The sequence below is a fragment of the Gopherus flavomarginatus genome, chromosome 2 (assembly GCF_025201925.1).
Source record: "Gopherus flavomarginatus isolate rGopFla2 chromosome 2, rGopFla2.mat.asm, whole genome shotgun sequence".
NCBI classification, from domain to species: Eukaryota; Metazoa; Chordata; order Testudines; family Testudinidae; genus Gopherus; species Gopherus flavomarginatus.
This window is the reverse complement of record NC_066618.1, coordinates 49002936-49020023: the sequence shown is the minus strand read 5'-3', so window position 1 is coordinate 49020023 and position 17088 is coordinate 49002936. Positions and strand designations below refer to the sequence as shown.

At 43.2% G+C, this 17088-nt stretch overlaps 1 protein-coding gene across 1 annotated transcript in view; it reads right to left on the bottom strand.

Annotated features, from left to right (window-relative positions):
- The window catches only part of LOC127044609 (probable acyl-CoA dehydrogenase 6), a 157099-nt gene that overhangs the window by 122643 nt on the left and 17368 nt on the right, over positions 1–17088 (bottom strand). Inside the window, exon 2 of the mRNA XM_050939706.1 lies at positions 7743–7863. Coding sequence (XP_050795663.1) covers positions 7743–7863 — 121 coding nt within the window. The remainder of the gene's footprint in view (positions 1–7742; positions 7864–17088) is intronic.

The following is a 17088-nucleotide window of genomic DNA, read 5'->3' as shown; positions in this document are numbered from 1 at the left end:
GACCACTTCCCCAGATGGTTAAAAATATTTCCTGAGGTCTACCTAATATTTTCTGTCCTTAGTTCTGGAAATATCAGATTTAGTTTCAGGGAGAGTTTTAATATCACATCAGTCTAATCACTGTAGTTTTTTGAGAGTACCACAGTAAACTGAAATGAAAAGAACAGTAATGCAAGAAATTACATTATGTTGTTACTGCTTTTATTCTGTTTAAAACAGAGCTGGGTGAACTTCAGAAAAAGATTTTACTTAAAGAATTAATGTAAGAGGAAAATTAAATTTATTTTGATTTATTAAATAATATCCTCACAAATTTACTATGTATTGTATATCAGAAAGAATTTCTTAAGATGCTGCAGTAGACTATATAATATTTTCTCAATGGATATGGCCGAAGCCCATTGCTTGAGTCAGGTAAAACCGAACACAGCAAAAAACTCAAAAACATGACTCAGGAAAAAATCCTTCACTGGCAAGGATGTAAATAAAATATGTTATTTCCACTGCTAATTTCTAGAATTCTCCAGTTATCCACTCAATCAACTCTCCATACACAGAAAGTTATTTCCAGTGCTAACGATTGCTGTGCACTTGTAGGACACATGCATTGTAAAATCCTGCTCCCATTAAACAGTTCATTGTTCACAAATGGAACAGTGTTTATAAAGGAAATAAAGCCCAGTTTCAATAAATATCTGTAGTCTAACAGATGTTTCCTACTATCTAAGCAAAACAAGTACATGCCTGATACATGAACCACTTTTTTTTTGCCCCACTAAAAAATGCCTGAAAGTTAGGTCTGTTGAAAAATAAATGTTATTTAACTAAATAACTTTGAAAAAAAAAACTGAGGGCAGCCTCTTTGTTCTGAAACTGCAGCTGTTACTAAAACAAATGTATTTGATAGGTGCAGCTCTTAACTTCATGCTGAGTGCTGTCTGAATGGAAGCTTAAATGTAGATTAGGAGGGACGTAGCATGAAAATTACACTTCTGATTCATGCTGAAAAAAGAAAATAAGGTATGTGGCTAATGACAAAGAAATATTAAGTATGCAGTTTGTCTGCATCCACTTGAAATTAAAATGCTCTGTTCAAGTTCTCTTTTTTCCACCTATTTCAACAAACACAGATCAGGGCCACAATGGAACTCTAATATAAATGATATTATTTTACAATTGCTTCAGATTTTTTATATATATATATATATATATATTATATATATATATATATATATATATACACACACACACACACACACACACACACACACACACACACAATATATACCATCTTGCTATATCCTAAGGCATTTTTAAAGTAGAGAAATAGGGGAGCTGCCCTTCACAAGATATGGCTACAATGAAATAAAACCCGGCGACTGGCCTGAGCCAGCTGACTGGCTCATGGGCCTCGGGCTAAAGGGCTGTTTAATTGCAGTGTAGAGGTTCAGATTAGAGCTTTGGCTCCAGAACCCCATGAGGTGGGAGGGTCCCAGAGCACAGCTCAAGCATCTACACCTCAATTAAACAGCCCCTTAGCCCGAGCCCAATTCAGCTGGCACAGGCCAGCCGTCGGCTTTTATTTGCAGTGTAGCCATACCTGTAGGGGCTCCAGTGCTACCCAGAATCCCAACAGCACAATGAACAGCAGCTCTGCTTCTGACACAACACAGCTCCCAGCACAGCCCCTACACAGAGCTTTGCAAGGCAGTCCTTGGAGGGCAGCATTATGGCTGTTTTTACAGTGCTTGCACTGGAGGAACCATCTAGCAGGCAGATCTGGGGCTTTTTTATGCCAGCTAGGCCCTTTTACCTGGCACAAAGGGGTTGGTGCAGAGGTGAGGATCTTGCCCTAGTTATTTTTCAAAAGGCTTACTCAAGATTTCAGTGCTTCTGGGTGATGGTAAGATTCTCCGCATTAGTACTTATGTATCATTTATAATGAAATTTATATTTTTCAAGTCTTTAGGCCCAAGGCACAGGAGAATTCTTATTCAAGTGACAAGAGCGTATTCCACAAGACCCTCCTTAGATTTGTTCCTGGAAGGTTATTTCCAAGGGACTATTTTGTCACTAGGATTTGTAATGAACTCTGGGGCTTAAGGTGAAATGTATCATTTGGAAGAATTCTTCGTGCTACAGAAACCCTGCTGGATCTCCACATGGGCAGAAGGGCAAACAGAGAGCAGCCATGTAGAGAGTAGGGGGCCTCTGCACTTCCTGAGTGCTGGGAAGAAGAAGCTCTGAATGGCACAGAGGGGAGTCCTGAGGCGGGGCTACAGAAGGGGCCATTGGATCAATTATTACATGGATTCAGTGATCAGGCATGCCCGTCTATATAGCCTGGAGCAGGGGTCGGCAACCTTTCAGAAGCAGTATGCTGAGTCTTCATTTATTCACTCTAATTTAAGGGTTTGCGTGCCAGTCATACATTTTAACGTTTTTAGAAGGTCTCTTTCTATAAGTCTATGATATATAACTAAACAATTGTTGTATATAAAGTAAATAAGGTTTTTTAAATGTTTAAGTAGCTTCATTTAAAATTAAAATAAAATTTAATTTAGTCCGCTGGCCAGGACTCAAGCAGTGTGAGTGCCACTGAAAATCAGCTCACTTGCCACCTTTTGGCATGTGTGCTATAGGTTTCCTACCCTGGCCTGGAGGAACAACAGCTGCTATATCAGCCCATAATCTGAAGTGGAAGATACAGAGGGAAGCACTATCGCCCCATGGTTCGAGGTTAGAATCAATCCCCTAACCCAGCCTCTGCTTTAGTTTCCCTACAAGAAAGTCTGTTTATCCAGGTGGCATAAATATCACCCACACTGAGAGAGTATCTTTGATGCACCTAAACAATTAAAGCATTTTCTCTTTGGACTCCCCTGTCTGGAGTACAGTTTTCAATTCTAGTAAGATGCTTCCTAAAAAAGTAACATTGGGAAAGAGAAATGTTTAAAAACCATATGATAAATGTATATACCACTTCATGACCCACCTGTTTCACACCACTAATGGCAGCATAACCCTTTTCTCCATCACCCCCTTCTCTACCTCTCCCATAAGCACCTTCGTGCATTCTTCCATGCTGCCCTTATGCATGGGACACCCTCCTCAAATCAAAGTGTAAATCCTTTCTTAAAATCCATCTCTTCTGCAATGCCCATGGTAACTGACTAATGAGAATTGCCAGATGGGTGAAAAAGTAGTAGATCTAGTAATATATTTTATTAAATTACTTCAAAAGCCTCCCACTTGTAAACACAGATAACATACAAAACCTTTTGTTCCTGCCTTCCCCGCCTTATCTCACTGCCTCCACTGGTGTTCTAAACCAAACTGTCCTGTCTTGTTCCTATTTAATCTGTAAAATGCTTGGGACAGAGGCTGTCTTATTTTATGCTTCTACAGTAGCTAACACAATGGGACCCTGATTGGGGCCTCTCTGCACTATTTTAATACAAATAATAAGATTGTATAATTTGATTGCAATTAAATCTATAATCACTACAAAGGGGAAATATTAATATTAGAAATGTGAAGAGAATGACTTGTTCAGAGATTGCTTTGGGGCATATTTCAAATTTTCCCATCAAACTCATTTACAGCGAGGGATTTTTTGCTCTGTATTTTTCTTTCACCCAATAATCCTATTTGTCCTTTAATGTTAATCTTAAATGTTCTCTTCACACTGTCAGCATTTTATAAAGAAGTGGCAGCTCAGAACTAATTGGATTTGTCAAACAATCATAGCTTATCAGTTTTGTGAACTGTAACCACCATGAATAGCTACAGAAAAACCTGCAGATGTAATTTCCAAGAAAAATTCTCTCTCTTAAAGTCGTTTGTGAGATGACATAATTTGTTCCATAATTCAAACCCAAATTCTTAACAACATAATGAGGTGATGGGTGTAACTAAACTGAAAGATAATGTGTAAAATCTGTGCAAATGATCATTTGCAGTTAAATCACAAATTCAAATTCACCCATTTTTGCTCCTACTCAATTTGACCTAGCCTTGAAAAATATTTTTTTTCATTCTTCATTCACTTGACAAAGATCTAGGGCTCAGCACCTGTGTTCTTATAGGCAGTTTGACAGAAAAGACAGATTATGAAAACTCTTAGCTGTAACTGTTGCAACAAAAATGTAAAAATAGAATTTAATGAAAAGGGGCCAATTCACAATCATAGAACAAGGCTATTTAATTAATTATAGTTTGCAGTTCTGTAGAGCCTTCCCCATGAAGATTTTAAATTTAAGCCTCACAACAGCAGTATTAAAACAGGCAATTATTATCCCCGGAATACCAGGGAGAACAGAGGTACTGAAAGAGTAAGGAAGTTTTCCTAGAATACAAAGGAAGGCTATAGCAGAGATAGGAACAGAATTTAGATCTCATGTCTCCCAGTCTTGTGCTTTATGAACTAAATCAATTTTCTGCACTTCTTGTTACATAAATCACATTTTTAATATGGTGACCATACATCCCGTTTTGGCCAGGCCAATCCCCTTTTTAAGCCTTGTCCCTGGTGTCCTGATTTTTTTATTGGCAAAACTGAGCATTTGTCCCATTTGTTCTTTTCAACTGATGATCAGTTGGGAAGAGCAAATGGGACAAATGCCCAGGTTTGCCAAAAAAGTGGGGGGGTGTCCTCCAGTGGGGTGTGGAACATTCAGGGGGGAGAAACAAGTGGCAACACTAGCCCACATGGCAGGGCTCAGGTGAGCAGTGATGCCAGGTGGCTCAGAACAGCTCTGCGTGTGAGAGGGGGCTTGGGCCAGCTCCACACTGGGGGGATGGTTTTCAGGTGAGCCCCGTGCCATATCCCATTTTCCCTTTGGAAAATATGGTCACCCTATTTTTAAGATACAGGATCAGATTCTCTAATCCCATTCCGCTCCCTATGTGTTGCTCTGATGTGCAGAGGCAATAGAAACTGCCCACACCTTTACTGCCAGGGATTTCCTCAGTATGAGGGGAGTCACTGGCTAGTCTAGAGGTACAACAGCTGTTCCTATGCCACCCCTCTTGAAGCTCCCAGGAGGGGGATCCCATTGGAGTGGGGCTGGTATCAGGTACCAGAGCAAGCTATATCTGGCTATCTTTAGCAGATACTCCCTTAGGAATTGTTACCTGGGCTTGTTAGGAAGCCCTGGAATTGCTTGGAACTCCACCAGGGCTTCAATCTCAACTCAATGAGAGGGCCCACCTTCTCTCTTTCTTCCCCTGGCCTCACATACACATTGGCCTTTACTGCATCCAGGAAAGAAAGGGCAGAGCAGAGAATCTGGGCCAGAGGAATGCATAAAATCCCAGTATCTATACTTCCTTTCAATAAAGAGAATGCAGCATTTCCTATTCCTGTGAGCTATTTAAGGCCATATTACAATTTGGGACTTTGTCTTACATAGGCAACTATTACCTCCCATCTCCTGTCCTGATTTTTCACACTTGCTGTCTGATCACCGCACTTAAGGAATACGTACTGGTAGGCATAATGGGTCCAATCTTGGTGAGGTATGGAGCACCTTCAAATTGCATTCATTTTAATGAAGACTGAAAATGCTCGGTACAACTCAGGAGCAGGAGCAGTGTTAATGAGGAGAGGTTTCTGTACATAAGCAGAAGTGCATCTACAGAGTGCATCTACAGAGTTACATTCCCAACTCTGGATGCTGTTATGGAAAAATCAAAGCATGGGATTGGCACACAGGCAAAAATGTGAAACACGAAGCATTTGCTTCCTGTGAATTTCAGAGAGCAAACCAATACAACATTCATATTGCTGCTTGAATACAGGAATCAAGCTTGCAAATAGTAGAGAAAATCATTACACATGTTGTATATGGAGAATAAGGCCCGGGCTACACTAGCGAGGGGGTTCGAACTAAGATACGCAACTTCAGCTACTCTTTTTGCATAGCTGAAGTCAAAGTATCTTAGTTCAAATTACCTGGCCGCCTTCACGGCGGCAAGTCGACTGGCGCAGCTCCCCCGTTGACTCTGCTTACTCCTCCTGCCAAGGTGGAGTACGGGCATTGATTAGCAGATCGATTTATCGCATCCAGACGAGACACGATAAATCGATTCCCAATACATCGAACCCTACCCGCCAATCCAGCGGGTAGTATAGACGTATCCTAAGTGTACACAAATTCCATTGATGGTCAAAGAGCAGCAACTTCACAACTTTTGAAAACGTTTCCCCTTTTAAGACTGTTCACATAGTGCATTTAGCAACATATGCCTCTTTCCTGGATTCATGCTATCCCTTACGTCACTTGAATCTGACCTCAGAAGCGGAATGACTGAATCTCAATTTTGTGTAATTTAAATATAAGATGCATTATGCATCTATCATGTAAATTACGCTAAAAGCTGGGATACCTAGAAGTGAGTGACAGGAAAATAAACCCCATGTATTATACAAAATGCTACATTTTTGTTTCATTTTACTCTGTAACTAAATGAGGGAAAAAATTTACTGCTTACAAAGGCCAACATTTTTAAAAGTTAAGCATCTAAATCTGTATTTAGGGACCAAAACAGAATACAAGACTTGATCTTCAAAAATACTAACCAGCCTAACTCCTAATGACTTTAGTGGAGCTGCTGGTACTCAGCCCTTTAAAAATCAGTAAATTTTTATTTAAGTGCCTTAATGTGGACTTTGATGCCTGGCTTTATCCACACGCATTTGAATATTTTGGCTTCAGGTTTCTGTTTTTGAGCCAGTTCTTTCTAGCAATCCATAGTGAGTTTGCTAGACTAAATATAGACATGTATGTTTCCTAGTATATCCTGCTCATTCAGCATGTACAGTGCATGAGGTGCATTTAAAAATTCATTTCTGTTACCAGCTCCAGTGGTATTTCCAATTTTAAGTATGTAGAATATCACTAGAATGAGTAACATCTTTAATACTGGAATTAATTTGTAAGGGTTTCTACTCTAAAGCACTACAAATCCCAACCAAGATCCCCAATCCCAATTTAGTATCTCTATAGCACACAAAACCAAACCAATGGATTTGAATGCACCTCAACTTGGGGAGAGTGGAGGGAGTAGAGACAGGCCATAAATACAATATCCAGATCTGGATCTAAACTTTCCCAAAGTCAAAGTGTTCTGATTCAGTCTATAACAGACAGATATTAGAACTAAGTGATTTAGGAGCCTGAGTCCTATTTTCAAAAGTGAAAAATCAATGGGATTTAGTTTTCCAAGTAAAACCATGTGATTAATTGATTTTTCTATTTACTCAGCATTTGAACAATTTGTGGGGGAAATCATTTTGGATCAACTTGAAATGAATTTTTTCCAAATGTTCAGCAAACTGAAAACTTGAAAAAAAAATTAGTTTAGGGTCAAAAGAAATGTTTGTTTAGTTTTTTATTTTAAAATTTTTAAACTTTTTAAAAATTAATAACATTGAAGTAAATTTCCAAATGGAAACTCACTGCAATTTGAAAAATTGAAATGTTTCATTTGAAGGTGTTGGGTTTTTTTAAATGAAAACAATTTGGTGAATTCGACACAAATTTGCAAAATGTCTGTCAACCTGAATTTTCATTCTTGCAGCGGAAAAAGTTTCAACCAAAATACTTCACCCAGCTCTACTTCCAAGTGCCTAAAACATATCTGAAAACAAGATTTAAGACACTTTTGAAAATTTTACCAAGATTTCAGATGCAGGTTTTGGTCAATATCTATTAAAATGAATGTAAAGATTTTCTTACCTATTGGTTTGTTAACTCCAAGGAATCCAGCTTGTCCTAGAGTTTTAAATACTTTATGTGCTGGAAACTGTCCTTCTTCTTCCCATTTGTCCACAAATGGGTTAATCTCCTTGTCAATAATCTGCATTTGGAAAACAAAGGCATTCTTAAATCAAAGCAGTTTCTATAGAAACTGTGAATGCTTTGGAGATTAATTTTAAATAGGTATGATTTTTTCTACTTTAGCTTTAAATACTGTATTGTGAAAGAAATAAAAAAATGTTTAACATAGAATGGCACTAGTAACATTTTGAAAACGCTTGCGTTTGCTTTCTGCTGGATATATTAATCTCCGTGGCTTAAAGTTGATGTCCATTAAAATTGCAAATAAGGGCATGATACAAATGTAAATCTATACTTTTAGAAAGTATAAATATTGACTGCATGAGGAGTTTTTATTAAACGAAAAACCCTAGAACCCAAGAGAAATGGAAACCATCCCTATTTTTGCTACATCCAAATTAGTTTCTACATGGCATTATGAAGGAAGGCTTACAGCAACCTCAGGTGATTAACTTTCATGTGAAGGATGCAAATTATCTGGACAGGCTATGCACAGTGTTTTCATACACTACAAATAATAGCGACAACAAAGGCCACGCCACAAATGAAGACAGCCATGGAGAGGGGTCAAAATGGCTAAACTAACCAACTAGTCACAAAGGAATTTCTTGCCTAACTTGACCTAGACCCATGGTCTCTGTTAATCTGCAGAATTCTGGCTCTTGTTCCTGTTCCATGATATACATCCCATGTAGAGAAGGACATTCAGACTCGCATCTGCTAATGAAATCCCAGCATGGGGTGCCCACACTCTCTACCATCCCAGATACAAGCTTAGTGCTATTAGCTCTTAAATAAAACCAGTCAAAGTGACACACATGCAAAAATGGGATTGGGGTGAAGGAGATAGAAATACATTGGACCAGCTCCTAGTTCATGCTCAGGCCTATTTGTGTCATGGAGTCTAAATGGGCAGCTGAGAACTCTCCTAGCATTGGAAAATCCTCGACTGGCATAGAGCCAACATAGCCAGCTCCACACTACCTACTCACATTGTACCATGCGTGGTTGGATTGTGACCAGATCAGCAATCCCTGCCCATGCCCAGTCTAAACAATGGCCCAGAGCAGTCTCTTATGAGCCAGCAAAATTTGAAGTAGCGTTCAAACTGTTCTAAATTATGCAGGGGTAATTGAGGATGGGGCACAAGCCACTTTTGCTCCTCCACCAGGTACACCTGAAGATTGAGCACATTAAATATCACACATAGGTAAAATCACAGCTGTGAAAAATGTATCACGGACCGCAAAATCAGACCTGTCCTATGAAATCTAGATATTGAAGGGGTGGGGCAGGGCTGCGGGCACCTCAGCTGGGGGCCTCCTACTGTGCCCTGGCTACAGCTGCTAGTGCCCTTCAAGCAGGGGGGAACAGGACTTATTCTTCCCCTGAACAGCTGCTCTCAGGGAGAAATCAGACCCACCCCCAGGTACCTATCCTGGAGCTTCCTGCAGCTGCAGGAGGTTACTGGAGGTGGAGGTGGGTTTGCTCTCCCCTGTGTTGCTGGGAGCACCCTGCAGCTGCATGAGGTACCCGAAAGTGAGTCTGCTCTCCCTCAGAGAGGAGCCATGCAAGGGAAGAGCAAGTCCTGTTCCTCCCCAGCCCAGCCGGGACTAGCAGCTAGGAGCCCGTGGCTGGGACGCTCCCAATGGCAGGGGGGAGATCAGACCCACCTCCACCTCTGGGAATCTCCTCTAGCTGCAGGAAGCTCCAGGCTGATGCTTTCAGAGCCCAGCTCGGAAGGCAGTGCAGAAGTGAGGGTAACAATCCCACGACCCCTCTACAATGGCGTTGTGACCACTCCATGACTTCCTTTTGGCTGGGAACCCCATGGATGCAACAGCATGAAATTTCAGATGTAAATATCTGAAAATGTGAAAATGACTAATTGCCAAATCCTATGGCCATGAAATTGAGTAGAATGGAGCGTGAATTTTGTAGGGCCCTACAAATAAGAGGTCCAAATTAAACACACACACTTTGGAATAAAAAAGTTGTACTATTTTTAATAAGGATTAAGACAGATTTTTAATCCATGAAGGAGATTTTACTCCTCTCCAAGATAATGTTGTATTATAATATACACTTTATTTATTATTCCAGGTGTTTACCTTCCCAGTCTTTTGTTCAGACCAAATAAGTAAATCCTGTGGTGAAAACTACTTTTTAATCTGGAAATAAATACTTACTACATCCCAAATCGCTAGGCTGAGAAGGAAGGGACCCTGTGGAGTTTCATTTTGAGAGATCTAGTACAGTCTTAAGAGAATTTCAGCCCATCCACACCGGCTTTCTGCTCTACAATTGGCCAAGGAACACTGGATACCTCACATCAGGCAGCAAAAATTATTATTTCACTCCTAACACCATATTCTGAGAAACAATTATATTGGATTTTAATTTATTCAATTATTTATAATCTCTCTCATAGTGAACATTGTCAATCACATAATTAACAACAACAAAAATAAACTGCACGTTCCTCTTCCCATGTTGTATCTAGGACAGACTTCCACTATGTTTATAAATTTTAATTCCAGATGCTTAAATACTCAAGATATAGATCCTTAATGTTGAGTTTGCTGTAGCAAAGCATGATTTTTTATTAATAGTGTTCTTTGTTTGTGAGACTTCACTTGATAGTGTCCAGGAAAATGACTGGAAGAGACTACTAACTATGAACAGAAATCTACCCTAATGTTTTGATGGAGCTCAGCAAAAGTAGGAAGTGGATATACTAGAAGTGTTGCCTCTGTACTATAGCCATTGGGACTGAATCCAGTGCGGCAGCCATCTGCATGTATTAGAAGTCAATGAAGTCAACGGAATGATTGCAGCATCAAACTTATTTACATTTTCCATCAGTTTTGCAGAGTTTAACTGTTTGTCCTGTCCTGCTCATTTTTTAACCTTGAGTTATAGCTACAAGTATGAAACAGGACCAAAATAAATTGATGTCTGAAAACAGTGTGATACAATTTCACCAAAAATCAGATCGCTCCTGCCTGACACCATCTTGGAGCTGTAACAACATAACTGCACAAATCAAAAATAGTGTATTCTACTAACATTTGGGATAAGTAAGACTCATTTTCCAGATGCTAGTAGCATCTCTTTTCCACCATTTGCCATACCCCATTACAAATATCTGTATCTATGATAATGTGTTTTCACTGTATTGTCCCAAGACTTGGCTTCTTGTCATTTGTGGAGGAGGTCACAAGGTTCTTACGGGAGGTCATGAGCTGTCAGCTTCCCGCTTTGCCTCCAGCATTTATAATGGTGTTAAATATATAAAAAGTGTTTTTAATTTATAAGTGGGGGGTCACACTCAGAGGCTTGCTATGTGAAAGAGGTCACCAGTACAAAAGTTTGAGAACCACTGCACTACAGCTACTGGTATTTAATGTAAAAACTATTCAGACAAGTATCAAGGGCTCAACAAAATTTCCTAGATGGCCATCACCATTTTTATTGTACCAGGGCACTATTAATTCATTTTAAACCACCAATAAATAAGTGTTTCTTATGGTTTTGAATACACAGAATATGGAGTACTTTCCTTGCTCAGATGTTCAGGATAACCCTGACTGTTCATAAAAACTTCTGGAGTGCAGCACTGACTTTCTGAACTTGGAAGACAGATGTATCAATATGTTGCATTAGCAATGTGATGGACTAAGCAGTGAAGCTATAACATCCCTACATTTGACATACATGAATGGAAGAGGGTCTAATGGGAGGAAGACTCTGCATGTTGCTATTTCATGGAGTTTAACTTAATTGCTTTTTGAGAGGGGGTTGCCTTCCTACCAAACAAGCAGTGGGTTTCGCCTTAAGAAACTTCAGAGCCAAGGGATTCCACATGAAGCAGAGAGTCTCGGGGCCCCAGATCATACACTCCTACACTCCCTGGCCATCTGGCCTTGGCTTCCCCTGGGATCCCCCTTAAAAATAGTCCTCTGGCATATAGGAGCTCTTTAAAAAAAAAAAAAAAAAAAAACAAGATAGTCTATACTACCATTTCCAGAAAATCTGTGGAGCTCGGGGGGAGGGGGGTACGATTAGCAACCTCCCCAGACTCCTTTCCCAGCCGGATGCTTCCTTCCAGACAGCCCTCTTTGGATTCCAGGAATACAGTATGGTTCTGTGGCAGTCCTCTTCTATGTGAGAAAGGCAAAATGCACATATGGAAGACCCTTTTTACAGGCATATGGGCAGCAGGGGGTTAATCTGTGCCTATGGTTCTATATTTGCCTGTCTAGCCAAAAGTATGAAATGACATCTCTGTACATGCATTTATAGTGAATGTAAATGCTTCAAAGACAGCTATCTGAGTAATGGACTTCAGGATTAGGCTCAATGATTAAAGACGTCTGTGTACCCTTTTGAGAAACAGGCCGAGAAAACATTTTCCATGGGAAGACCGGGTTTAATTGGAAAAAGGTCATTTTAAGTGCAGACATCTGTTCCATGACCTTGTGAAACATAATTGGCACAAATAAAGCTATTCAACAATTATATTTTAAAAGAAGATCCACATTACTAAAAGAGAGCAAAAAAATAACTATCATCTTCAATTTAGACTTTTCCAAATTATTACTATCGTTCACCTCTACAAATCCAAAACTGCCCAACTTTAAAATTATAATCTGGAAGGGATTCCCTCTAAATTCTAAATATTTTTAAAGCTACAATCAAGAAACTAAATAATAATGTGTGTGTGGTACCCAAAAATATTTCTATTCTGTTGCCTTCATAACAGCTAATGACCCCAACTCAGGAAAGGATTTAAGCATCTGCCCAACTTTAAAATAAAAAAGACAGTTACCTTTTCTGTAACTGGTGTTCTTTGAGATGTGTTTCTCATGTCTATTCCACAATGGGTGTGCATGCTCACTACGTGCACCAGTGCCATAAGTTTTTACCCTAGCAGTACCCGTAGGGGAGCACTCATAGCAACCCCTGGAGTGGCGCCTCTATGGCGTGGTATAAGAGGCACTGCGCATTCCCCCTACTCTCAGTTCCTTCTTACCAGACAACTCCAACACAGGGGAAGGAGAGCAGGATGTTGAATGGACATAAGCAACACATCTCGAAGAACACCAGTTAAGGAAAAGGTAACTGTCTTTTCTTCTTCGAGTGATTGCTCATGTGCATTCCACAATAGGTGATTCCAAGCTATGTCTGCTGGAGGTGAGTAAGAGTTCACAGACTCTCAGGACAGAGTACAGCTTTGCAGAACCCAGCGTCCTCCCTGGTTTGGGAGACAATGGCATAACACGAGATGAACGTGTGAACCGAAGACCATGTGGCAGCCCTGCAAATGTCCTGAATGGGAACATGGGCTAAAAAGGCAACTGACAAGGCCTGTGCCCTAGTTGAGTGCACCCTCAGGATCAGCAGTGAGGAGACTCTCATAAGGTTGTAACAGGTATGTATACATGACATGATCCAGTTGGAGAGCCGCTGAGTGGACATCGGCCGACCCGTCATGCGTTTGGCCAAGGCAACGAACAGCTGCAGGGACTTCCAGAACAGCTTTGTATGTTCCAGGCAAAAGGCCAGAGCCCATTAACATCCAGCATGTGGAGGCGGCGCTCCCCACTGCACGCATGCAATTTGAGACAGAGCACCGGCAGGAAGAAGATGTCCTGACCCATGTGGTTGGTGGAGACCACCTTGGGAGGAACGAAGGATGTGGTCGGAGCTGGACCTTATCCTTATGGGACACCGTGTACGGGGGTTCGGAGGTCAGGGCCCAGAGCTCCGAGACCCGCCTAGCTGATGTGATCACCACCAGGAAGGTTACCTTCCATGAGAGGTGCAGCCAGGAGCATGTAGCCAGCAGCTCAAACGGGGGACCCGTCAACCAGGCCAGCACCAAGTTCAGGTCCCACCGCAGGACCAGGAGCCTAATGTATGGGAAGAGATGATCCAATCCCTTAATGAATTGGCTAGCCATAGCATGGGAGAATACCATGTGTCCCTGCACCGGCAGGTGGAAGGCCAATATGGTCACCAAGTGCACCTTGATAGACGAGGGCACTAGGCCTTGGGCTTTAGGGTCATAGATTCATAGACTTTAAGGTCAGAAGGGACCATTATGATTGTCTAGTCTGATCTCCTGCACAACACAGGCCACAGAATCTCACCCATTCACTCCCGCAACAAACCTCTAACCTACATCTGGGCCACTGAAGTCCTCAAATAATGGTTTAAAGACTTAAAGGTGCAAAGAATCCTCCAGCAAGTGACCCATGCCCCACGCTGCAGAGAAAGACAAAAGAAACCCAGCGCCTCTGCCAATCTGCCTTGGAGGAAAATTCCTTCCCAACCCCAAATATGGCAATCAGCTAAACCCTAGGCATGTGGGCAAGACTCACTAGCCAGACACCCAGGAAGAATTCTTTATAGTAACTCAGATCTCACCCCATACAACATCCCATCACAGGCCATTGGGCATATTTACCGCTAATAGTCAAAGATCAATTAATTGCCAAAATTAGACTCTCTCATCATATCATCCCCTCCAAAAACTTATCAAGGTTAGTCTTGAAGCCAGATATGTCTTTTGTCCCCATTGCTCCCCTTGGAAGACTGTTCCGGAATTTTACTCCTTTGATGGTTAGAAACCTTCATCTAATTTCAAGTCTAAAAGGTGAAGGAGGTAGTCTAAAATGAGTTGGATCGGAGCAGCCATGGGCGAAATGCCACGATCAGCTGCCCACCTTGAAAACCAAGACCACTTTGCCAGGTAGGCCTGACGTATGGAGAGCCGTATGCTTTCCAGGAGGACGTGCTGAACCCCTTCCAAGCACATCCTCTCCTCCTGGCCTAACCACTGAGCAACCATGCTGTGAGGTGGAGTGCCGCTAGGTTGGGGTGGAGGCGGCGGCCTTGGTCCTGGGAGAGCAGGTCCGGACGGGACGGCAACAGCCATGGTGGGGCGACTGCCAGGCTCATGAGAGTCCCATACCAATGTTGTCTGGGCCATGCCAGGACGATCAGGAGGACCCAGGCCCTGTCCATTTTTATCTTCTCCAAAACCTTGCCGATCAATGGGATCAGGGGGAAGGCATAGAGAAGCTGGCCCAACCAGGATAGGAGGAAGACACTGGAGATGGTGCCCGTGTCCAACCCTCCCCCCGGCCCCAGAGCAGAAGCGGGGGCACCAGCAGTTCTGCTGTGTCATGAACACGTCCACCTGGGGAGTTTCCCCCTTTTGGAAAATCCTGTGCACCACCTCTGGGTGTAGTGACCACTCGTGCTGAGAGGAGAAGTCTTGGCTCAGGCAATCCGCCCACGAGTTCCAGGCACCCAATAAGTGGTGGGCTTCCAGGCAAATATCGTGGGCTATACAGAAGTCCCACAGCCTGAAGGCTTCCTGGCAGAGGAGCTGGCCCCACCTTGCCTTTTAATGTAAAACATAGAGGCCATGTTGTCTGTGAGATCCCTGACCACACTGCCCTCTAGGTGCGAGCAGAAAGTCGCACATGCCAGAAGAACCACCCTGAGCTCCTTGACATTTATATGTAGGACAAGGTTCTGCGCAGACCACAAACCTTGGGTCTAAATGTTCCCCACGGGGGCTCCCCACCCCAGGTCTGACATGTCCAACACTAGCTCCACTGATGGGGTCCTGCCCCTGAATGGGACCCCGTGGAACATGGTCCCAGGGGAGGACCATCATTGTATGGAGGTGATCACCGTTTCGGGCACAGTGAGGACTTTTTCCATCCTGTCTCTGGACTGAGAGAACAGCGAGGCCAACCAGCGCTGGAGGGGCCTCATCCTGAGTCTGGCATGGTGAACCACATACGTGCACACTGACATGTGACCGAGGAGCTGGAAGCACCTTCTGGCTGAGGTCACAGGGACTGCATGATTGTGCCGATGAGCTCCCTTAAGGTCTCGAACCTGTGCAGTGGGAGGGAGGCCCTGGCCTATGTCATGTCCAGGACTGCCCCAATAAACTCTATGCGCTGCACTGGGACTAACATGGACTTGGTGACATTTACCAACAGGCCTAGAGTGGCGCACGTGGACAGGAGGAGTGCCATGTGATCTCACATCTGCAACCTGGAGCTGCCCTTGACCAGCCAGTCATCGAAATAGGGGAAGATCTGGACCCTGCAACATCTGAGGTAGGCTGCTACCACAGACATACACTTTGTGAACACCCTGGGAGCAGTGGACAGGCCAAACGGGAGAACCTAAGTGGTAGTGTTCCTGCCCAACCGTGAAATGGAGGAAACGTCTGTGCCCCTCAAATATGTGAATGTGGAAGTACACATCCTGCAGATCGAGGGTGGTGTACCAGTCCTCAGCATCCAGGGAGGGGATGATGGAGGCCAGAAAGACCATGCAAAACGTGAGCTTTACCATGTACTGGTTCAGGCCTCACAGGTCCAGGATAGGCCTGAGCCCCCCTTTGGCCTTCAGGATAAGGAAGTAGCAGGAGTAGAAACCCTTGTGTCTGAACTCCACTGGTACCACTTCCACCGCTCCTAGGCCAAGAAGCTGCCCCACCTCCTGCTTGAGCAGGGACTCATGAGAGGGGCCCCTCAGGAGGGATGGGGATGGAGGGTGGGTGGGCGGGGTAGAGGTAAACTGGAGGGTGTAGCCCCAGAAAACGGTGTTGAGGACCCACCAGTCCGAGGTCAGCCACAACTACTCCAGGAGAAAAGCACACAGCCAGTTGGAGAAGGGAAGCTTTATTGCAGGTGGATCCCTGGTATGAACTGGTAAGTCGCTCCCAGGCATCCTGTCAAAACTGACATTTTCCTGCCTGTTTGCCCATGGAGGGCCTAGGTTGGGGCACAGACCAGCATTGCCTCTGCGGGTGTTTCTTATAGTCCCATGACTTTTTATAATGGAGCTCATATTTAGAGAGGGTGGCCTGGATGGGAGCCTGCTGCGGCTGAAACTTGGTCCTGATCGGAGCCGGGACATAGAGGCCAAGGGTCTTAAGTGTTGTGCGGGAATCTTTCAGGCCATGCAATTTCATGTCCGTCTGTTCCACAAACAGGGCCTTGCCATCCAACGGAATGTCCTGCAAGGAGTTCTGCACCTCGCTGGACAGCCCAGACAGCAGGAGCCACGACGCCCTCCTCATGGACACCACGGAGGCCATAGACCTTGCAGCAGTATCCGCGGCATCCAACACAGCCTGAAGGGCCGCCCTGGCAGCCGCTGTACCCACCTCCACCAGTCTTTAAATCCTTCCTGTCATGCTCTTGGA